The sequence below is a fragment of the Numenius arquata genome, chromosome 6 (assembly GCF_964106895.1).
Source record: "Numenius arquata chromosome 6, bNumArq3.hap1.1, whole genome shotgun sequence".
NCBI classification, from domain to species: domain Eukaryota; kingdom Metazoa; phylum Chordata; class Aves; order Charadriiformes; family Scolopacidae; genus Numenius; species Numenius arquata.
Window position 1 is genome coordinate 49,101,994 of NC_133581.1, and position 25,131 is coordinate 49,127,124.

Here is a 25,131-nt window from a genome sequence, read left to right on the forward strand (position 1 = left end):
ATTATTTGTAGGGACTTAAGGTCAGAAGGTCAGAATTGTCCTCTTATAATATTTCATTTTACCTTTAGGAATAATTCAATTATAAGAGCTGATAAAAGATGTTATGGATGATTTTCAACTCGGTTTGTCCAAGACAGAATTTAAAGTAATTTTTTTCTTATTTACATGCATATATCTGGCTTTGCAAATATTGATAAGAATTTAACCTTATCTGAGTATAACTTAGTGATTCCAATTAGGTGATGCAGTTATGGATAAACAAGGTTAATATTCTTAGGCATATGGAGATTTAGTTAGTGTATTTTTAAGAAATGAAAAAAAAAAAAATCTGTGTTAAGTTTTCATAGAACCATAATGATAAATGAATTTGTGTGTGATTTGAACTCTTTAATTAGATGAGTAACCCTTGGGTTGGGGTTCCCCTAACTCAAAATTCTTAAAGCTACATCTTTGGCAGATAGAATCCATTCAGAAGATTGTCCTCGTTGGCTAAAGGGAGAATTATCTGAATGATTAAATTTGCAGGATTGGACCCTAAACCTGAAGCTACTTAAGTTAATTTGCCATGTTGGTTGTACTCTTTCAAATTTTTATTCTTATATAAAACTAAAAACTTTTTGAAAACCTTGACTGACAGCTGGGTAGACTGATAATACTAGTTTGTAGTAAATTAGGTATGGGGAGGAGAAAAGAGGTTCTTGTTGGCCGTGGCATGTACAGCAATTGTAGTCTGTGCGTGCCCTTCCCGTTCCTGGCTTGCCTCTTCCTGCTTACACCATTCCCTGTGCTGTGCTGGCGTAAGCATTTGTGTGGCTCACAGCAAACCTATTTGGGAAGTTGTCATCACACACACAGAGGGAGGAAGCACAGGAGTTAGCAGGAGTGGCTTTTAGAAATGTCTGCGTAACGTTTGGTCTAGTACAAATGTACATTTTCTCAGGGCAAAACCAGAGTAAAAACGTCGTGCCTTTCCCTTTTCCTTGCTCACGTGGTTCATTTATGGAGCCACTTTAATATAGGGGTTTGCTATTTCTGCAGTTGCATCTATGAAATTACTCATAGTAGCATGTTGTAAATCAGATAACAGAAATATTATGAGATGTAGAAAAAAAAAAACCAACACCAAAATGTAAACCTCTAAAAGAATGCTTGTTTAGGTTTTGGTTGGTTTTTTTTTTTCCCCATTTAAAGGGTTATTTTAGCACTCCAGTCGACAGTGCAGTCCCATTAGCAGCTACAACAGTACTTTGATGTGGCAGTATTGCATGGTATGTGGACTGAGCAAACTGCTGGGGGCGGGGCAGGAATTTCATAAACTACCTCTGCTTTCAGAAAATTATATTGTCAAATGATGTCTTAGGTGAATCCCACTAATGTTTACTTGTAAAAGGAGCACAGATGGGTCTTTTCACTCTAAAAAAAAGGATACAGGAAAAAACCTAGCGTTTGTGATTACCTCTGTGGTTCACCAAAGGACAGACAGCTTTCCACACTGTCATGAACAGTTTCAACAAATCATTGTATGTCACATGCATTATGTTGTTTTCCTCCTCAAAATTATTTTTCTGTGCTGATTTCTTTGTATCCCTTCCAACCAACTGAGCACTGTTTCAATCAGTGCAGATAGAAGAGGCAGATAATCATTCTGCAGTACTCATGTAGAGCTGAGCAAGGCGGTCACTGTTTGGAATCAATTGATCCTGCAGACTCTAATTTTTTCTTGTGTAATTTTAACAGCCTGACCTGAGTCCCTCAGAGCAAGATGACAAGACTCCAGGGAGACTCCAGACTGTCTGGCCACCACCAAAAGCAAAGCATGAAGAACTAAAAGTAGGATTAAAGTACACAGAAGCAGGTAAAACAAAGAGGTTTGCATTTGTAGCATTTGCAGAAATTGGTTTCTGACATTTTTAATCTTGTTTAGTACAGAGATGGTGATAAGTCACTGTATTTTCTTATCTGGAAAAACAGACCTTATGTTATGGATGTGTTGTTTACTGCTACTTGTTAAGTGTCTGATTTTTAAATGTAAATGGCTAAATCTGTGTTGAAATCTAAATGCTTGCCTGTACAAATTAATGAGGAAAGAAGTAGGTTTTTTGATAAATTAGGTTATCCATTTCTAATGGAATTCTGTTCAAATGAGTGATAGAATAGTGAACAGATAGAAACCTGACTGCCTTTTCCATTACCTTAGAATGCGGGGAGCAGTGACCTGCCGGACTCTAGTCTGGCTGCAGATTTTCTTGAGGTAGTGTCCAGAGTAAAAGTAATGAGTACCATTATTGCAACTTGTGTATGAACAGAGGAATACATATATCTACTCAGATCGCTTTTATGGCTAGCCATTTATATTTTCCTATACAAATGTATGACAGGGTGTGTCTGAAGTGCGATGCTAACTAGTTATCAAATAAGTTTTCCACAGAAAAATATTTCTTTATTTTTTGTTATTTAGGTAAATATTTACATAACATATTTACAAGGGAAAAAGCGATTACTGTAGCCACCACAACTCTGTTTCAAATTTGTCTTCTTAAATATAAAGCAGGAAGTCCTCATTACTCAGAAATTAGTCATAAACTGTGGAATGGTCTGAAATATCAAAATGAAAGGCAAAAGACCAACTGCTCTTCATGTACCTGGAGATTTTAGAAAATACCACCCAGAAAGGATTAAGTGGAATTAAAACCCAAGCTTTTATACTACCTTGCTGTGAGAAATTGTACAGAGTAATGCTGTATAGTTCTTGCCAATTTCAATCAATATCCATTTGGCCTTGTATATGAGAAAGAATAAATAGGAGTAGTGGATCTACTGCTTTGCATTGTTTAGTGTATTACTTCTTTCTCTGTCTTTCCTCAGTTTTCTCTGCCTTAATCTTCCTTTTTCATAAAGTGAGCATGATACTGGAAGTGAAAAGTTGCTGAAGATTCAGAAAACGTAGTTTTGGTAGGAGCATCATGGTTCTAATATAGACAGAATTGTATTTACAGTGCATCTGATCGGTCTGAGGTGTGGGAGTCTATCACTAGATGACCAGGACAGATATTCAGCTGTTGAACAGGGAGTGCTACAGACTCTTTCTGTTACTCTTAGATTCTTATTATAGGCTATATGCTTGCCATATTTAATTTTACCCAAATAAATATTTTTTCTCCTAATGACTGTAATCATCTATGGCAAAAACATATGCTGAAATAAAGAAAGGAAAGGAAATTGAATTAACAAAAGCTCCAAATTCGACTACTTGTAGAGAAATAAAATCATGCTTTCCTGAAATTTGAATAGAAAGGGCAGACTGGCTTAGAGTCCATGTAAATTGTTACTCTTTTGTTACTGTGATATTTTGGGCAGCAGTGTCATCAACATGCTGATGGTTAGTTTGCTAAGTCAAATTTTTATACAGACCAGATTCTGCAGTTCATTAGTCACTCCAGTGTCTGGCAGAGGGAGGAATTTGAATGAAAACAAAGTGCTGGTGATTCAGCTAGGATGAGACAGAAGCGGTGTTTTAAAAGGAAATAGGCGAAGCCTGTATTTACAACATACGTTAAAAGTGCAGTGGAGTTCCAGGTGTACCTCAGCGGTTAGCAGGTTTGTGTTTCTTTCAGCTGTTCATGGATGCCCAGAAAGCAGCTGTGGCAGCAAGGACACTGCAAGTAGTTGTAAGTTGCGTATGACGGATAAGTTACATCTGCTTTTCTGAGGAGTAGGGTGACTGTTTTAAAGTACTATGCACAGGAATGAATTTATTCATCCTCCTGCAAGTGAAGGAAGGTACTGTTCATAGGTAGTGCTGATATAATTAAAAAATTGGAATTTGTATTCAATGTTGGTCTTATTGCTGGGGGTGGGGTTTGTGTTTTTTTTAATGAAATGGTTTTTTTACTTCTAAACTCAGTATCTTCTCTCTGACAGCGGTTGGTACCTTTGAAGTGCATGTGCATACTGGCATTTGTCCTCATGCCCCTTCCCATCCAAATTTCCCTCCCAGCAACTGGTATCTTAGGAACTTCTTGTCCACAAAGTGGGCTTCTTAAAAATATGATATAAAGCAGGTTAATGACCACCATTAAACTGACTCGTCTTGACCAGTCTCAACCTGAAATCCGATTTCTTACACCAGTGTCTTGTCCTGACAGCTGAGATCAAATGAAGAATTTTTGATTTCAGAATAGAGTTCAAAAGTTGTGTGTGTCAGGGATGTTTGTGATTCCAGTCTTCCTCCACTGATGTTCCTGGATAGATGATTATCTGTAACATAAAAAATGCTGAAGTGACTTGTTGTAACTTTCAGTCAATGATTTATGTTAGTGTTTTAATTTCTGTGATTAAGAGTTTCATCTACCAAAACAATAGGAATCTATATACAAACAATAATAATAGGCTGAACTATTAGGTAATTATTCATTTAGCACAGCTTTATTTTAGGTTTAAACGAAATGCATCTGTCACAAATGTGATCACATCCAAGGATAAATCTGTGTACATAAGTCTTTGTACTTCTAACAGGGTACAAGAATATGTACTTATTTTATGAAGGAGCATAGATTTTTCTCATTTGTCAGAAGAAATTAGTATTTAAAGTAACACTGAAAATTTGAAAGTTGGAATACTGTAATCTTTCTCACAATTCTACACTAAGTATTTTATTTACTTCTTTCATCACCATGCACTATGACAGCTTTGACAGGAAGATAGGGATATTGAGGGAGAGGATTCCTGGCTTTTTGATCTTTTCTCACCTCCTTGCCATATTTTTCCTCATTGTTCTTGCTGCCTAGTGGAAGCAAGAAATTCAGGCTTAATTTGGCCTACGCAGCAGACATCACAGTGACTCATAGCAGCTTGGAGGAGCAGCTAACTCCCTCCTGAGGCTCGTAGTCTGGCTTGGTCTGTGGGAAACCAACTGAAAGGCAAACGGACATAACAAGGAACACGTGTGTGGGGCTGACTAGGCCTGTTAGGAATATTAGAAGTGAAAGAATTTAGTGAACAAATACAACTCTGCAACAGGTATTTTTCATGCCTTTGATAGCATCTTTTGTTGTCATAGTGTTGTCGCCCCCAACACTGAATCTTGAGTTGTAGATTTTGAATTAAAAGGATGCTATTACAATATCTTGGCATATATTAGCTTTTCTTAATCCTTTAATTCTTCTGTTTCCATAGAGCAAGTGACTGCGTTGTCAACTGGCTCTGTAATTAGCACAAGCTGCTTACATGGTTCTCTAGAGAAACTGGAACTTCTTTGAAGTGTGTCAGTCTAAAATAGTTGAAGTTCAGAAAGTCTGTAGTACATTACACCATTTATATCCTGGAAGGCTAGAAAAAGGGTATTTTAATTTATAGTTACAGGTTTATTCCATGGAAATCTTTCCCATGTAATCAAAGACATTTCTGTGTGTATTTCTCTGGTCCCAAGTTCTGTTCTTCTGTTTTCATTAAAAGTTTCTTTTTCTTTTTCCTCCATAACTGTTAGATTTCTCCTGTGTTTTAGGCATTACAGCTGGTAGAAGGGTAGATGTGTTACCTATTATGTATGCTGAAAATATCTAGCCAGGTAGAGGAGACGAATTCATGTCTCTACAGAGCAAACTCATCTGTGATACTAGATCACATAGAATCAGATATAATGAATGTCTCAGCTGCTGTGTATGACTAGATCAGTACTTGCAGCCACTCTTGTCCAAGAAGAGGAGTTTAGACATGGGTTCTTCTACTTATAAAACTAGTTATATTTGAAGAACAGTCTCCTCATTAAGCAGGTATACATATACAGATCCTGCAATTCATATTAAAAATGCATTTTTAACCATTAGGCTCAAAATAGTTCTCTTATATAAAACAGGCAGAATGTAGTCTTTTGCTTAAGCAAAGCAAAATTTTAAAAAGTGTTAAGAGAGAAGTATTTGAAGTTCCTGCTTGAGAAAATGTTAAAAAAAAGAATCAAGTTGAAACATTAATCCATGCTTTTTTTCTTTACATGTTTTCTTGTTAATTCAAATGGCTGTATTTAACATTAACAAAACCCTGCCCTCTCACAGTCTGCCTATTTATCATCCTCAAATCTGCAATGAGGTAATGCTGTCTCTGTAGTGCCGTGATTTCCAAAACAGCCTGTGATGCTGCAAGCATAATTTTCACAGTAAATAAGAAAATTAGGAGGTGACTGAGAAAGCTCTTATTGAACAGAAGTGTCTAAGTAAATGGTGAGTGAAATACAAAATAAAGGCAGAGGTTTATTGCCAAGTCTCAAATATATTAAAGCCTTGATCCCCTATGCTCTGGGTTCCCAGCAAGAGAATCATTTTATGGCCATAATGTAAATGCAGAGAATAACCAGCTTATGTGAGAGAAAGAGACGCATAATGGTCTGAATGAAGAGATAAGACATAAAAACATGATTTCTTATCTTGCTTTAACATAAGCTTCCTTTGTGGCCTTGAACAGTTTGTGTTTGTCTCTAAAAAATGAAACAATATAACATCATAATGCTTGATGATGTTAGTGTCCTGAAGGAAGTTTTTTTAACAGTGGCTGCTAACAGTTGGTTTCATCCTCAAATAGAAAAATTGACATTTTTTAGTAATTTCATTTTATTTGATTTCAATGTGGTATTTGGGGTTTATTTCTGGGATTCTATTATAAATTTTATTGTAATGAATTAGATAAAGCAGGACTACAGCAAGCAGGATACTATGCACTGGTTGAAGACAGTGTTTTTGTGATTTTAATGGTTACTGACCAATTTGATGTGACCTCAGAGTGCAGGTAGGATGCATAAAGGTTTTGTAAATTATTTTACTACATTCTATTGCATTTAGTGTGCAGCATGACAGGTGTATTTGGCCATGTTATGTCAGTGTTTTATATTCTGACAAATACACTAGTTTTTTATCGAGAAGCTGAATTTTTTGTTACAAGCCAGATTGTTGTAGCCATATTATATTCCTCTAGAGTAACAATGACATTTTCTCCCCTTACTTATGCCAACTAAAGCTATAATTTTATGGATTTGGAAGGTATTTGGCATAGTGCTGCTTGGAAATCTCTACAGTCTCAGACAAATGCATTGTGCGTGTGCTGATCAATGCAGCAGCCACTTTTCCAGGAATCTTGCAGCCCTGTCTGCTAAGATTTACTTTGAAAATATTAAAAAAATAACCTCAAAAACAAGCAAGAAACAGAAACTTCCTTTGCTTTTCTCTCCCCACATCACCTGATACTGTCATTTATACTGTGCTTCTTGAGACAGGAACAAAAAGATAGGCACGTGTTAATGCTGAAGGTTTGTTGTTATGATAATTGTGTTCCATTTCTAGCCCTTTTGCTACTGAAGTAACTTCAGGAAAGTTGAGAGACCTTTCAAAGCTTCAGTTTACCCATCCGTAAAATAGGGATAAGAATCCTGACCTATTTTTCAAGCCAAATTAAATTCTTTTTCTGTTTATAGACTATTAACATTAGGTAGACATGCAGAATGGAGAAGAATACCAACTTTCTAAACTAAATCTGCAAAAAAATAATACAGTATGGTAACTGTGTCTAAGGCCATGTGATATAAAATGTTCATGCCTTCCTATATACTGAAGATTATATTATTGCAAGATGAGGGGGAAGAAGAGTTATGCTCGACTTTTGCAATAAAAATCCCTGCTTTATTTCCATTATGCATACCATCTGTAGAAATGTAGTAATTTTAAGAGACCTATTTTTTTTGATGCATTTTTTCTGGATGCATTTATTGCAGCAGATGCCTACAAGGACATGTTTTACAGTGTACAAAGCCATATCTGGATGCATACATCTCTGTAGCCATAGATACCAGTGTGCTTAACAATTCACATACAGCTGTTAGCTTCACTAAAGCTAATTCACTAATTCACTAAAGCGGTTAGCTTTAGTCCACTCAAAGCAGAAACTTGGTTTTTAATCTATATTTTGCCTAGTGAGAAGATTAATCTATTGTCTGAATATAATGAAGGCAAGTTCTGTGAATTTTTTCTTTTACTGTAATTTTTATTTTGAAATGTAGGCACCACTATGGGTCCTACCAATGTGACATTGCAAAGGCCCGAAATGGTCACAGGGTTTTATGAGATGATTCTTGTTACCTAATTGAAACGCAGTGAAAGAACGACTGTGTACAGCACAAGAAGAATGACTTTGTGTTTTATTTCCATGGTTCTGTTTCAAAATATATGAGGCCCTTTGCATAACAGAAATGCCTCTGAGTTTTATTGAATTCATTTTCCTGTTCTCCAATCTTGCAGTTTGCATGATCTGAAGTTTTGTTTGGGCCAGAATTTGAACATGAGAGATTTAGGTACCAGTCTAGCTGAAACCCTGAGTCTGAACACCCTGACGAGCTCTGAAAATTTGCATCTGGATTTAGAACTTCTGTTTAGTTAAATTCAATATCATCCCCACCAAATTTTCCCCCTCTGCTTTGACACAGACACATACTCTTACCTGTAAAAAACCCATCATCCTTATTTATTGTACATACTTAGTTTTGTATCTATCCATGTTTTAAGTTTTTCAACAGTTCTAAACTTGAGAATTGCTGAGAATGTGCTGGGGAAGTGGTGTGCCTATGTGTGTGGATATGTAATATCCCTACTCTCACCCACATTTGAATAAATACATATGCATTCTCAAGTATACTTCCTATAGATAGTATACAATCTTTGCAGAGGTGTTGTAGATCTAGAAAGCGTTCTGTATTTTAAATTTGTGCTAGATGAAGTAGAGCCTGTAACTCATCAAAGAAATCCTGCAATACGTTTGTTCCTCATATTTGCTGATAAGGTGTTGTTTGTTTATCATATTGTATTGGTGAATGTGATCCTGTAATAGACTGGTTTTTTAAATACGGAGTAGGACGTTTGTTGAGAAAGAAATCATATTGAATGTCCCCAGCAGCAGTACCTCTAATGTTGCCTTCCTGGGAGGGTGAAAAAGACAAGTGAAACTATTCATTTCTGCTATCAGATAAATGAACTGTAGCTCTAACCTCACCTGTGACAGGAGAGGAACGATCAAGTAGATAAGTCACTCAGGTGACTGCTTCCAAATAGTGCTTTATACTGCTTTGCGATCAGAAAGAGCGAGAACTATTTACTTCATTTTCATAACAGAGAATCAAGGGGTTGCTGGGTTTGCCTTCAGGAGGCTGCTTTTCTGTGGGTATTGTTCTGTTGGAATTCAATAAGTGCTGTGAAGTTACTTCATTTTCTGTTGTAAGTAAACTCCTAAATCTTCTGTTTTATCTCAATATTGAGACAGTATTTAGATACTGGACTATTGGCTTGTTTAGGACTGTTTATTCTCCACATGTCCCTCTCCTTCTGTCTCCCTTCCTCCCATCTTCCGTATTTTCACTGTAGCAGAAGCTTTAAGGTGCTGAAAATCATTGAAATTTTAGGCTTGGAGGGTTCCTTCTTCCCTTAAAAGTCTAAAAAAAAAAAAATTAAGTTGAAATGAAGGATGTCTGCTCATTTCCCAGTCTGGGGAATTGACATCCTTATATGTATTGAATTACAGGGCTGTAAAGAGTTCAGGTTCAGTGGGAAGTAGAGAGGAGGACAGATAGGAGTAGATGGAACGGGGCAACGGAAGAAGGATTAGAATAATATGTCAAAACTACACTGAGTATTGTTTTAGCCAATCCCTTATCCCTAAAAAATAGGTAATTATAAGAATTTCTCTAAGCACAAATAAATCTTAATTTCCTAGTTCTAAAAGGATGCTTTAATGCAAAACTTGTTCAAACTGGTGTTTAGAAAGTTTAAGGAAATCTGTCAACTTTTTATAACCCTAAGCTTTGGGATTTCACTGGCCAATCACCTTGTAAAAAATGTGTAAGCCACAGTTTCTCTACTTCAAATGGTGCATTCTTGTAGCATTTCAAACAAATGTCTTTTTCCCAGTCTTACTTCTGTGTGAAAATTATGCTTTATAAACACCATTCCAAGACTGAACAAATAACGTGTTGAAAGTCTCTCGTGACTATGTTTCTTGGAAGAAAAGCCTGAACATTTGCTGCTTTTTAGGACTGTAGCCTGAAAAAGCCTGGAAGGTTGCATCGGTGAGCCTGTAAAATAAATATATAAATAATATATATATATAAAAATAATAAAAAAGGTGAAGCTGTGGTGAGTAGATTCCCTTCTGACACCTGGTGGATAAAAGGGAAAGCTACATGGGGAAATAATGCAGGAGGAAACAGACTATAGTAAAAGGGAACATTGAAAATGGTGGGACCAAGGGTTACCAAGAAGGGAGAAAAGATTAAGAAACCCTCACAATTCTGAAATTTAATGAATCAGCTCAATTAAGAGTTAACTATTTCCTTTATGCTACAGGGTGTGATACATCTCAAGAGACGTAGATGGCACTCAAGTTTTCCAGCTTTTGTTCTCTAATTACTTCTAAATTGTGTTAACATTATTTTACATGTTTCCACATACTGAGTTTAACACGTAAGATTTTCTACAAAAATTAATGTTCTGACCAGAAGGTCATTGACTTCAAAGAAGGTCATTTATTTTCAAAGCTTCTGCTTTCTACTTGAAGTTTTGAGATCATGGCAGAGAAGGTTCCTAAATTGCTTATGCAAAGTTTGAGGAGTAACTAATTTATTTGAAATGCAAGTTATAGAAATTTCTCACATAAAATCTTTTCACATAAGATGTTATTTAAAATTTTTCAAGTAGGTAAGTTGTTTTATTATTAAAGAAGAAAAAGTAATTTTTGCACAGCAGTTTTGAACACAAATAGAAAAATATTGAATAATATTTGAGTTCGTATAGTTGCTTTTTGCAACAGTTTTGGAGAATGAAAATTGCCATTTGAAACATTGTGACCCTCATACTTAACTAATTAATAATATCTTACATGCTTTATTTCTTCCACCTGGTGGCGTGTCATACATTGGCCACTGTTATTTCACAGTCTATCTTCTCTTTGAAAAGTGCATGTTTTAGAAACAACTTAAAAAGCAAATCAAGGAATTCTTGAAAGTGTTGCCACCCCAAACTTGTGTCTTCTTATCAGATTGTATGGAACAAATCCGTCAGAAGAGGCTAAGCTTTCTGATCCGTATTGCTCTCCTTGCCTTACCAAGCAACATAAAAAGACAATAATGTGTGAGCACCATTGTTATTTCCAATTGAAAAGGTTGAGGAATTAAGAAAATAAATTATTTAATTATTCTACAGTGTGTAGCATGCAATTCTGTGTATATATTGAGCTGAGAATTTATAAAGATATTTGCAAGTTTGTTTTTGTGGTGTTACTACATGTGGCCTATGGTTAACTAGGGAATGTCCATGGGATTTTTTATGTGCTAGAAATTTATTTAAATACTTGTTATTTCATTTTGATTTGATGGGCAGTGCTAATATCTAAGAACTCTTATGAAATCAAGTAATTAATATACAGGACAAGACAAAATGATACAAACGGGAGCTGGAAATGCTGACTGAGGTATATGAATAAAAAGCAGGGTGTCTGATAGACTACCTGCTAAGATACATATTTAATGACTGTAAAAATATAAATTCCCTGTGTGAGGCTTAAATACAACTATACTTATGCTTTTGTCTCTAGCTCACCTAAAGCTTTACAAGGAGGGACCACCAGGTGGGTGGAACAGTGTAATGTTGTCCGTCTGTGTCTAGTCTTTGGTCTCGTTTGTTGCTGTAAAGGCAGTATTTACTTTTCCGTGATGGAATAAAAGTGATAAAGGCAGAGTCTGCAGTACCTACCACTGTTAAGGACTAAAAATTTAATAAAGACTATAGAAGTTCTGTAATTATAGATGAGGAATTTTTTTTCAGAATTCTATCTTACATCAGTTTTAGTGGCTGCCTTCCCACTAAAGTGAGTGGAACTTAGGTTGATTTCTTGGACTTTCAGATCCATCCCACAATACTGAGTGTGAAACTTTGCAAAGTTAAAATTTGAAGTCTGGTTGGAAGGACATCACAATTGAGAACTGATGTATTACTTTCTCTTCTTCTTTTCTTCCTTCTTTCTCTTGTCTGTGAGCAAACTCTAGGTAAATGTAACCCATTTTAGAGACAATCTAATATGCCTAATAACTGGCTTACTTATGATCTGGCCATGCTTGTTCTAAAAATCTTTGAAGCAAATACTGTAGGTGTAGTGAAAATTGAGCTGGAAAAGTTCTTGCCGAGTTGGTGGTCTATGGTCCTCCATTGTGAGGCGTATATTCTATAAAACTGAGATAAGAGCTGAATTTCAGCAAGAAGACAAGGTGAAGTGAGTTAATAAATGATGAGAAATATTGTAGCAACATACTTTTACTGATTTGAATAAATACTGCGTATAAAAAATGGGAATTGAAGTTTTTTGTACAAGAACTAAATTTGCCCTGTTTACTAGTTTAGTGCTAGTCAGTTTTGAAGGATTCAAGGGATGATAGCTTTTTACTTTTCCACAACTTTGATGTATTTGAACACACATTGGTCCTTATTCAAAACAAGAGCACATTTAACACTGCCAAAGAAATACAAAAAAATCCCATTGAAAAGTGTGTGGGCTAATTAGATACATACTGATAGCAGCATTAGCAATGAATCAGTAGGGATATCTTTTGAAGGAAAAGGAAATTTAATTGTGCTTTAAGAAGAGGAACAAATGACACTAACCAGATTTGTGGAAGTTTATTTCAGCTATACCCTGTGCTGTGTCTTTCTTGCTCAGTTTTGTGTCCCACCAAGAGCAGGACACACAGAGCCCTGGCCATTGTTGGATTTCAAATGAAGCTTAAGGAACATATTTAGTACAAACTCTCGTGACTTGGAAACTGCTTTTAAGTAGCTCCTTTGAATTATTGAATTATTATCAAGTGTGTGATAACTAACTGAAGCTGAGTCGGAACTGTGTTTATCGCAAAAAAGGATTTTCTGATAGCATTCCTATTTTTTTCTACAATGACTTGTCACTTCTGCAGTTACTTGCTGAAGTCACTGACATAACTGAATAAGGCATGTTTCAAAGCACTTATATTTTTCTGTGTATGTGGAAACGAGAGAAGGTGACATCTTCTGGAGAGTCCTTCTGTGGCAGCTGAGAGCAGGGTGGTTTTGTGGTATTTTAGGTGAAGACTGACTAGTTTCATTCTGGTGTCATGAAGGTGGTGAACCTGTTTACTTTTTATACATGTGCTGCTTTTTATGATTTGAGTATATATGGTCCATAACGCAGATAAAATACTCTGAAATTTGGGTCTACCATTTTCATAAAATTAATATTTTAATAAAAGCTTCCTAAAGACATTCTCAAATGATGAAATGCCAACTCCCTAGTGATTAAAAAATCCTTTCTGAAGAACAAGAAATTCTTTCTGCGTCCTCCTTTTAGTGTAATGTATTGCCTCAGAATCTCTAGCCTGAAATTCTTTTTATTTCTGTAAGTTAAGAAACTGTCATTATACTGTTTGTGGATGATAATTATCTGTTTATTCATTAAGCAGTTTCCTGTTCTCACGCTTTTCAAACAATTATGGTATAGCAATCTGCTGAGTTAAAACTTTCTAAGGATTAAGATTTGTTTTCTTTTTTTTGATCCTTTTTTTTAGTTGAGTTAGGAATACTAGATATTGTCAGTGAATATTCAATGTGATTATTTTACAAGACTTATAAACAAATCTTATGACCAGGATAAACTTTTGATGCTTGTATCACTGAAGAACAAGTTAGTCCTTAACTCTACCATGAAACACCATTTAGATGATGATGCAAGTGGACATCATATTAGAAGAAATAAATCTAAAGGACTTTGAAGCCATGTTCTATTCGCTTTGAAGTTTCATAATGAGAGTCCACTCATGTCTGTTACAGTTGCATGAATACTTCTTAGGAAATATGACAGTGTTCAGACATTTTTGCATTAATTAAAGCAACTTATATTGAAATTTGTTAGAATTTCCCCGCACATACCATCAGTGATCTTAGGGTAGGAAAGTTATGTTGTCTATATAAGCTGTCATTAAGTGGACTTCTGAAGAGTCTGGTCTGACAGACTCATCTCTCCCTGACAATTCAATTGCTAGCATTTCCCATTGCCCTCACTTGAGATAGGCTCTACCTTACAGAGCCACTCTGGTGGTGGTGTGGAGGTCCTAGAAACACTTAGGTATTTAGAGTTACAGGCCACTAATGATTTACTGCCTGCTTGGAGACTGGACAAATGAGCAAGCTATTACATTTGTCCATCCCATAAAAATCCTGTATTTTTTCCCTCCTTTCCAATGGAGCAAATAAGTAAACAGCATCTTAGAATTGTTTGTGGAATGGGAAAAGAAAATCTTACCACTCATCTCTACCCTAAAGCTGGGATTCTGAGGTGAAGGAATTCTGTCCTACACCACCTACACTACTGTCAGATTTTGAAGGTCTTCTGAATTTGTGACTAAAAAGATTAGAGGTGTAATTATTTGGGAGTTCTGTGTGTGTTAAAGAAGCCAGCACAAACTAAACCCTCCATTCAATATCCTTAACACCTCGATATCCTAGCTCAACTTCCTCTATAGAAAGCACAGACCCAAACAGGCCCGCAGAATTTAAGGGTGTATTGCCCCAAGACCATATTTGTCCTAGAAGGTCAGGATAAATGCTAAAGCTGAACAGTTGGGACAAATACTGATGGACTCATTCAGATATCAAGGGCCTTCTATACTGCTATTTTGGATACTTGTTTTTTATGATTGTTAAGGGTAGATTTGAGCAGTCCTGTGTTACGCATTTTATTTGCAAAATTAGCTTTGAGGGCCAAAGTTTTAGAAAACAGAGTGCTGCAAAAATTAGTCCAATATATTGAATACATCTTTGTTTCAAATTATTCTGTGTTAAAGTTTAAAACTTGTGGTTATGAAGTACAATAACTATTTAAAAGTATGTGCTTTTTGTGTAACTTACATCACAATATACAAGCTGTCTCTATTGCCTTACATTTTTTTCCACATGTAAACTTTGGTATCTGTCAAGTTTTTGGGTTCCAGGTACTTTTGTTTTTAAATTGCTATTCAAGACAATGTGAATAAAACCTTCTGCTGTTGTACCTGTACACCCCTAATGTTCTTTAGTGAATTTGTACACTCTTTGCTCCAGCAGATGTGATGTATAAATGGTTGCAGGTGTTTGTCCACTGTTTCACAATACATGATACTCCATTGTTTTCACACAGTTGATGTCTGTGATTCCACAACAAATTCCATTTCTGCTGCCTTAGAGCATTTTAAGCCCTTTGTTCACTTCTTGTCCATCTTAATTACTCACCCATTTTTAATTGTTTTGTTTTGCTGCTTCAGCTCTTCCATTGTGCTTCCACAATAATTCTCTTATCTCCTTACATACTATGTTTGATGCAATTACAGGATACAGAGTTGCTTCTTCCTTGCAGTAGGTATTTAGTTAAAACACAGTCTCATTTCCTTCTTGCAATCCATTACCTTGTTGTAGATGTTAATTCCATGCTTTAACTGGAGCATTTTGAACGTTGTAGTACCTTATGATAAAGAAAATATTATAAAAAAATTCCTTGCTTTTAGATCCAAATTTCTTTTCCTGATAGACTGATATCTTTCTAGTCAATGTTATCTTTATATGATCCATATTGCCAGCATACTTTAAAAGCATGAAGCAGACTGATACCAAATCTAGAAAGTTAGCTAAGGAAGAATGTTATCAGACTTGCACTGGTTCTGTCTTTGCAATGTTCAATGCTAAAATATTTGTTTTAAATCAGATAAAATACTAATTATAATTAATTTTCCAGCAGTTGTGTGTAGGCAGAACCAAATATAGTATGACTGGAAGTAAAGTTATGGTGCTTTCTAGTATTGATTATATCTATGAGTGGCAGAACAGGATCATGACATTAGTCTAGTTGATCACTCCAGAAATTGTGGGGTTTTTTTCCCAAGCACCTTCTAAAAACATGCAGTTGAACAAGAAAATTTCAAATGTATGTTACTATCGAATAAAATCTAGCAAGCTAATCATTAGGAAAAAGATAAGACAAAAAAGTGTATTAAAATAAAAATCTAGATGAAAAATTAATGAGGTAACAAGTTCACAGCCAGAATAAAAGAATAGTATATCTGTATCCATAAATTGGTGAATTATAGTTTGACTTCAGAAAAAAAAAAAGTTATTAATGGGGTTAAAATTATTAATTAAAAATTATTATTGATTAAAACTGCTCCCCAGTGGAAGTGGCTAATTTTACATTTTCTCAATCTCCTTCTTCAGATTTCCAATAAATCAGAGATCTATTTTCTTGTCACTGGAATGTGTAATATATCAACTCATTATGGAAATTATTCCTAATTTTCTTGTTTTAATCATATTTATCTATAGTAGAGAATAATGTTTCAAACAGTAAAAAAAAGGACTACTATTATTTTACAAGCGATAACATTTAATATACAGTGAACATTGGAATGCGTTTACGGAGCTAGATTTAAAAAAGCTCCATATCTCTCTTGTACTGGGGAGCCTAGCATTGGACACACTGTGCTTGGTAGTGATCAAAAAGCAACTGAAATGGTAGGAAGTAGGAAGAAAGAAACAGAAGATAAAATCTTATAGACCATCATAATGACATTGTATAAATGTCCACATTTTTGATTTCATGGGAAATTGTAGTTTTATCACCTCAGAGAGGGTATACTAGAACTCTTAAAGGTTAAGGGAAGGATGGCAAATTTAATAAACAATATGGGATGTTCTTTATGAGGAAAGCTTATGTAGACTAATTTTCTTTCAATTAGAGAAGAATAAGTCAAGGGGGCATGTGATGGACATCTCTAAAATCATAAGAAACAACAAATGGGGAAATGGTGAACAGTTGTTCACTGTTTCTACCAGCACAAGAACTGGAGACATCAAATGAACCTAACTGGTGCAGATTCAAAATAAACAAAAGGGTCTTTACCTAATGTGCAATTAATTCTTTGCTGCAGGATGTTGTCTGCTTGCAGGAGTTTTAAGATCAGCAGTACACATTCATGGATGAGGAATCCACTTGCAAACTATTAAATATGCAAACAACTTGTCTGATTTAGAAAGTTCTTGAATTGCAAATCAGGTTGCTGGAAGAGTGTACTGGAAAAGTACTACCACCTTTTCACCAGTTTTTTAACTTTTTACACCTCCTTTTTGGCTACTGAGACAGAATACTAGGCAAAATAGGCTTTTGGCTTGTCTCAACAGAGATGTAATTTTGTTCTCTATGAAACAGAACGATTTCTATTTCACAGTCACACTTCTCTGCACTGTGGCAGTTCTCAGTTTACCTCTTCAGGGGCCTGTAGAAATAGGAACAAAAATAGACTTTGCATTGTGTTCCCAAACCTCTGTAAATTAGGAATATGTGACATGGATAATCCCAAAGTAAGAAGTTTTTGCTTAATTCACTGCACTTTGGAGTGTGTTCTGGAAATTGAATCCGTTTCTGGTAAGAACTTCAGCTCCTTTTTCCAGCATCCTTCTGATTTAATGGTCTACAATGAGCTGATCTTCCCAAACTAGACATTTTATTTTACTTACGTAGCTATTTTTTCCGCTATTATGCATTAGTACAGCTTTTCTATAAAATCTGTTTGACTGGATAACCCTTGGGTACCTTCAATGGGTAATAAATATTCCCCTGAAATGATCTGGATAGAACTCAGAACTTGGAAAAGGCATTTCTCTGTCCAGCTTCTATGTGAAGGGAGGATCTTTGTGGTTTAATGTTGGTGTAAGTTGCGCATTGGATGCACAATACATATGGCAAATCCTAGAGGCAGAAGGTACGAATGTAAAGGATGAAAGTGCAGAAAAGTGGTAGTGGTAGTAGAGAGAAGGGTCATTTTTTCATCACTATCATTCTCATGACAATGAGGTCCAAGTAGAGTTTTGGTCTGATTAATCTGTATGATTAGCAAGACTGCATTAGATACCTGTCTTACCTACTGACTATGGCAAAACATGGGAGTAAATGGAAATCTAAGTTTCACAGTAAGGAGATATGGGGTTTTTTACAATTACTAACTGATTTATTTTTCCAACAACAACATAGAGAAGGAAAATCTTCACTGTCACGTCACTGTATATCTTTAGTTTTCATCAATGCCTTTATCTGGATTCCCATGTACTTTGCCAACTTTCATGTTACTGTAAAAAAAAGTATTTTAGTGAAACATTTTTCACTAATCTGGTATTTTAAAATACATTGCTAATGACTAGCAGATGTAACAAATATTTGTATTTATTTAAGACTTTATAATGTATATCTGCTTTATCTCACTATCCTAGAAAAAGCATCCAGTTTTATAAAAGTTTGCTTTAGCTGTAATGGGTTATAATTATCGAGTGAAGTTGTATAAATAAAGAGTATGCCCAAATGGGCAACAAATTCCATCATTTATTAAATTTTTCTTGGGATGGAGTCCTCTCAAAACAAAGGAAAAAGTAGTAAATTACAAGTAGTAAATGAAAATTTAGAGTTAGAGCTGGTTGGACCTGAATCTATGCAGGGAGTTTGTTTACTTTTTTGCCTGTTTGCCATATGTAAAGGGATAATATTTTTAATTCTTTTCTCAGTAATGAAATCCTAATTTGCTTGTGGTCATTTTTCACGATTGGAGCACTTGCCATCTAATTTGTGTCTAATTTGTTTGTATCAAAAGCCCTTCAGAGTAATATCTGCATTAGGGATAGCTAATTTATTTATGCCCTATAGCCACTGTCTTCCCGGCAGGCTGTTTGGAGAGCAGGCAAGTACAACAGGATGTTTGTATAATCAGCCTTCTGTTATCCAGCTTAATGAAAGACTTTTAAACCTCAGAAAATACAACCCCCCCTGACATTACACAAACTAGGGGATAGTTATGGTATAGAATACAGTAGAGTCACATCGTGGCACAAGATTAGCTTGGATCTATAAAGTAGGGTGTAAAGAAGAGGGACCCAGGCTCTTTTCAGTGGTGCCCAGTGATGGGACCAGTGTGAGCACACATTGAATCACAGAAGGGTCCAGCTAAATATCAGGAAACACTTTCTCACTATGAGGGTGACTGAGCACTGGCACAGGTTGCCCAGAGAGGATGAGGGGAATGGAGATTTGTGGAAGCATTCAAAAGCTCTCTGCGCATGGTCACGGGCAACCAGCTTGAGGAGGGTGAGGAAGTGGGGGTGGGATTGGACCAGATGAGCTCCAGAGGTCCCTTCCAACCTCAGCCATTCTGTGGTTCTGTGATTAGAAGCTTTATTTCCATGTCAGTCTTGAAGGTCCTTAAGGTATTGCAGCACCAGTAAGTGGGAGGTGGTACGGTTCGCTTGCAACTTTGTATCTCAGCTGGCCATGAGAACTATCCACATATGTTCTTGTGTCTTAACTAATAAGTCTGTATGAGTTACAATTATTATGCATGAATCAGGCTGTCTACACACTGAGCCCTATCAGATTTCTTAAACTCTGGCATAGTTAATTTGTAACCTAGACAAATCACTCATTGAATTTAGAGTTTACAGTATTTCTGGATTGTTTCTGTAGTCTAGATGAATCTGTTTTGTGAGTAAAATGGAATCTAAGGACTCAGCAGTTTATAAAGCCTGACCTATATTTTGTTCACAGTACAGTTCCTTCCACTGACATTTCATTACTGTTTACTTTGCTGTTGTGATTTTACAGCACCATCCGAAGCAGCATCTGAACACCATTGCATAATTAAACTTTATTATTTTGTTGCCAGCATGTTCAGAAACTGATTTTTGGAATTACACAGATGCATTTATTTTTTCTAGTCAAATTCTTCAGTGTTTTAAAGATTCAGATTGCCATCTCTGTGTGCAGGATGTTTTCTTGGTATGTTAACTATCCATGTAGAATTATATCAAATTAAGGTGACTTCACCAAAAATATGAAAGGAATGGACATGAGTTACTTTGTACTATACAAAACTGTAATTATGATGTGATTTCTTTTTCATCATATGTTACACACAAAAATAAATATTTGCTTGAGAAGAATTAAAAAGGTACTTTGCTGGTTGTCAGCTTTGATCCAATAGATAGTTTCTTCTAGTTAAAAAAGAAGTACAATGGTAGAAAGAAACAAAAGCTTATGCTGTAGAATGTCAGTTTATTGTGTAGTAGACAATCTATTAAATATTTTACAGTATATCTATTTATGATACATTTTCTCTTATGCAGTAGCAGTATTTTAGGTAATGAATTAGGTCTATTAATTCCTATAATCTAGTACTTTGTAAGTATATTTTAAGGAATGAGTAAACCATAAGAGAATTGCTACTCTCTATCTTACCTCTGCTTTAGAACAAAGATTAAACAAAACAATCTCTAGAACTTACTTTTGAGCTTTCAGCTAGGAGAAGTAATTAAAAACACATGCCAACTTAAAATGATGCTGTCTTGCAAAAAATGACATATACTTAATTTTTAAAAAAATTTTAAACTTTTTTATGCTGTGTTAGGTTTCATCCATCGACATTCTTCCATCATTCTCTGACTGCACAAACATTTGTGCCAAGATAAGAAAATAGGCATCAGAGGGTTGGGAATGGGTAGACATGGTGAAAAATCTGCTTTTGGTGCCAGTGCAGTTCTATATCAGCATGTGTGAACTATGACTCTCTTACCCAAATCCCAAATAATATCAAGCATTGTACAATCCCACATAGAATGTAGATCTTCTGTTAGTATAGATCTGTAGATCTGTATCCTTCTGTTAGCAAAACTAAGAACTGATTGTTAGCAGCATTATCAAAGCCTGTTGTTTGCTTCAGTTATCATGTGATCTTAAAGAGCTAAACATCAAGTCAGGACGTTCATAAGGTTCATGCCCTGCAAACTTGAGTGCTTAACCAGCTGAGGTGCCAGAAGGGTCACAACTTTTTCTGGGCACCTGAGGCAAGTCTTTTGTTAAGTCCTGTTGAGGTGAATGGATAAGCAGAGCCTGTATCCAGAGGGAATATCAACCAAGGTTATTAACAACAGAAAATCTAAAAGTCCATAAACCTAACCAGTTGTGATTCCAGCAGAGCAGTCAGGCAATTTTCCCATGCTGGAAAGCTCTAAGTAGAGCCCCTTTAGAGAGGAAGGAGTAGTTTAGATAGATACTATTACTACACCCAAATATTATTTTTTTTTTGTGTGTGTCTTGAAAAATATAAATCCTTTTTGATTTTGTATATCAATACAGCTGCTTGCATATAGCTTCACCTGTGTTTGAAAAAAATAGCTTTGCATTAATTAAAGGCTTCCCCATCCAGATTATCTTTACCATGACCAGGTTATCTTTCATCTTTCCTCCATGTGCTCTCAAGAGAAAAAAAGATAAAAAGAAAAAAGCACCTAAGCACTGGAATATTTTACTGATCTGGTGCTTTGGTCCATGCTTTGATGTTCTAATGCTGTATTATTAGTTCTACTGGTCCAAGGACCATACAAACCCGTTGCTGTTAAAGAACACTAAAGATGTTTTGAAGTCTTTGGACTATTTTCAATCCTTGTTTAAATTAGGATTTGATTCCTTTTCTAGTTGAGGAAGCAGAAGCCAAGCCAGGGAACTGGAAATACACTTTTGGATTAATTTTGATTTGGAAGCAGATAGAAGTGGGGCTTTGATGGTCTAAGAATGTACTCCAGTTGCTTGTTTAGGAGGGCTGTGGCTCCTGGGCCAATGTCTTACAGAAGACGGGCTTCTCTTAAATCATTACACAGCTGTAATGAAAGGTCTTATCTTTCTTTGCCTGGCCAAATGCAGCCATCATATAGATTGAGGGGAAACTAGCATGAGATTCAGGTTCTAGAGGTTCATTTGGTAGATATGCACCTTAACATTACGGCCATCACTAAACCTGTGTAATCAATACCCACCCTTCTAATTTTTTCATTGCTGATTTAAATTTCTCTGGCTTTAAGTTTCAGGCTTTCAGTTTTGTTATACCTTTGGATTTTGTTATGTTCTTGCTAAACGGAAGAGCTATTTAGTACCCTGTGAAGGTACTTAAACCCTGTAATTAATCTTCATCTGATGGAATTAAGACAAAGAATTCTTTGTCTTAATTGTACCCCTTTCTGTTGGGTACTTTTCCAGGTCTTCATTTGTATTTGTGATTGCTCTTTTATCCAATTTGCCTATGTATAGTGATTGTATGTTTACGGCTCAGTTTAAATCATTATATTTAATGCATGTTTTTTTAGAATTCAGGTGTGTGTGTGTGTGTGCATGCATGTGTATGTCATAATATCCTATCATCTCTACATTTATCTGCAAAGCTAAGCAAAACTAAAGTTTTCTCTTGTTATTTCAATCTGATGTATCTTCCTCTCAGCATGGAAGACCACTTTGCTTTATCCTCTGCTCTCAGAAACACCATGGAAAATGTGGTCAATGTGGTCTTAAAAAATAATGCTAATTACTGTGTTTAGATTTTCTTTTCTATCACCATTGTAAAAGGTCTTTTATTTGAGAGCTACATCTGCATTCTGGACCAGGTGGAGTTGTATGAAATATACTATGCTGAAGATGGCACATTGGTTGCTGACTCTAATGGAATGTACATTTTTATTTTTACAGAGTACCAAGCTGCCATTTTGCATTTAAAGAGGGAACACAAAGAAGAAATTGAAACATTAAAGGTATAGTTTTGTAATGATTTTTTTTTTAGTTTCCCAGACTCAAATGCATTTTACAGATTTAAGTAGTGCAAACATACTTTCCATCAAATGTTAAGAATTTGTTTCTTTGTAAAAGTTGTTTTCAGTTGACTGCTGACTCAGTTAAAATTAATGCAGTTGAAATCCATACATGCACTCATGTATGCACGGCAAAAAGCAGTTTTACGTTTCCCCTTTGTAGTTTTGCTTATTGTTGTACTCTTTAAGTTCTTCACTCTACCTCAGCAGTGCAGTACTTTTACATTTGCTTATTGTATTAAGGCACTGGAATTTAACTACTCACTCTTTCTCAGTGAAACATGCTTCTGTAGAAGCAATTTTCTGTAATTTTAGACTGAAAAATAAGCATTCCATTTGTGAGACTCTGAAGTTTTGTACTGAACAGTCTTTGTTGATGTCTGGTTTTGTAAGTGTAAACTTGACCAACTGTCTAATTGTCAAAAGCAGATATAGCAAAATTTAATATTAGAACTCGCATTCCCATGGCATGATAGCCTCTACTAAGCAAAGTGAAATATTACAGGAAGTTTTTTATCATAAAAGCAGGAACTTAAAGGACAGTATAACTTAAGGTGAATTTGTTGAGCAGTCCTAGTATAAAGAAAAATTAACAACATCTTCATTTTCTTGCCAATTGTGATGTATCTTATGCATAGCTGCACTGTGTTCTAATACAGGTCTGTATGCGAAATCCCTAGTATACAAATCACCAAGTACAAAACATTCTATATTTTCTTTGTCATCATCAAAGCAAATAGAATGGAAAAACACAAATTTTCTAACAGAGGAAGTCTGATAATCCAGTATACTGATATATTGACCATGTCATTTGGCAGATCACATATAGCAATCATTGGGCTAGTACAAGTACAGTATTTGTATTACACAGAGTATTTATATCTTTGTGTCTGTACAGAGGCCAGGACATAATGGATGTAAAACCTGTGAAGTTGAGAAAGCTCAGTGAGGTCTTTGAGTAGACAGGGGTGGAATGATGGTAGCAGCTTGAGGAGTGGACAGGACAGGCAAAGAGTCTCTGATGTGTGCAGCATCTCTTAAAATTCAGCACATGGAAAAGCAAGCTAGCACACATATAAGAAATATAGAATGTAAGTGTAATGCCTTCTTCCTGTATGGTGCATTTTGTTTTGATTTCATTTTTTTAGCAAGTCTGAGTGTCTTCATTGTCTCTTTCTTGTTGCTTCTTGTACCACTGCTCTATCCCCCTTCCTTAACAGTGTGCTGCTTGATTTTTGGACCTCAGCCCAGTCTGGTGTAAGGCATCAGGTTCATTATTGAGAAATATTTCCCTAGTATACCATTTCCAGCAATAAGTGTTTTGAAGGTTTCCTGAAACAGAGTCTGCACACAGGTTATGGCATATAGTACTGATGAATAAATTATAGTGTCACATGCTTCTGTGACTTCTGAATGCTGTGCCATCTGAGTAAGCGTTCCTGTTCTGTTTCTGTATGTCCTTGACAATGAATTGCTTGTACTAGAATATGACCCATCATAGATGCATTCTTTTTGTTTGTACAGTTGGTTTGGAGCTGTTTATTTCCCTGGAACATGTAGAATGCCATGTGAAAATTTCTATGTACTGCCAGACTAATAATCTAAAAAACATTTAGGCTGAAAGTACTGAATTCCTGTATTCTTAATATGTCCTGTGTCCAAAGAAGGTCAACACTGAGTTATTAATTTTGTGAAGAGAATGTAAAATCTTACTGCAGCATGTTATTTTTTATAGTGAGTGAAATCTGAGGGTTAAATGCTGCTACATGGTCCTGATGCTTTGGTAAATCATAAATTGTTAGTTCTGCTTCTAAGTTTTAGTAGTTTTCTAAATGAAAGGGTGTAATTTCAAACTTTTTCCCCCCTTTTTTTATAGCCTGGTTGCTTTAAGAGGTTCTTTCTCCTGTGTCCCTGATGTTCAAATATTTTAAAGAACAATTATTTTTTCTCCACGTCTCTGTTGTTAGCCTTTATTTTGTCTTTAATTTCAAAAAAGTTTTTCTGGATGTTATGATTAATTTAAAAATTATTGCTTTTCCCTGAAATCAATTCAGTCAGAATATAACAGCAAAGGGACATGATTTTTGTTCATTCTTTATGTTACCAGCGTTTGCACTGGTGAAATATAATACATTAGAGAAGACCAGACATTTTCTGTATACTCTTTCTCTTGTGGCTTTTCATTACTTGGAGGAAGGGAAAAGATATATTCTAAGATTAAAAAAACATGAATTACTACATACTGCTGAACGTATGGAACTTTACATTATAAAATTTAATATGGGAATGTATAAGGAAGTAAGATTGTGTCATCGTTTAATGTAATACCTTGTTGCATTTTGTTCTTTAGGGGTATAACAGAAAAATATGGTAGTAGATATTCCAA

At 35.5% G+C, this 25,131-nt stretch overlaps 1 protein-coding gene across 1 annotated transcript in view; it reads left to right on the forward strand.

Annotated features, from left to right (window-relative positions):
- FMN1 (formin 1) overlaps positions 1 to 25,131 on the forward strand; it is a 138,273-nt gene that overhangs the window by 2,166 nt on the left and 110,976 nt on the right. Inside the window, exons 2-3 of the mRNA XM_074148430.1 lie at positions 1,738 to 1,855; positions 22,627 to 22,688. Of these exons, the coding sequence (XP_074004531.1) occupies positions 1,738 to 1,855; positions 22,627 to 22,688 (180 nt within the window). The remainder of the gene's footprint in view (positions 1 to 1,737; positions 1,856 to 22,626; positions 22,689 to 25,131) is intronic.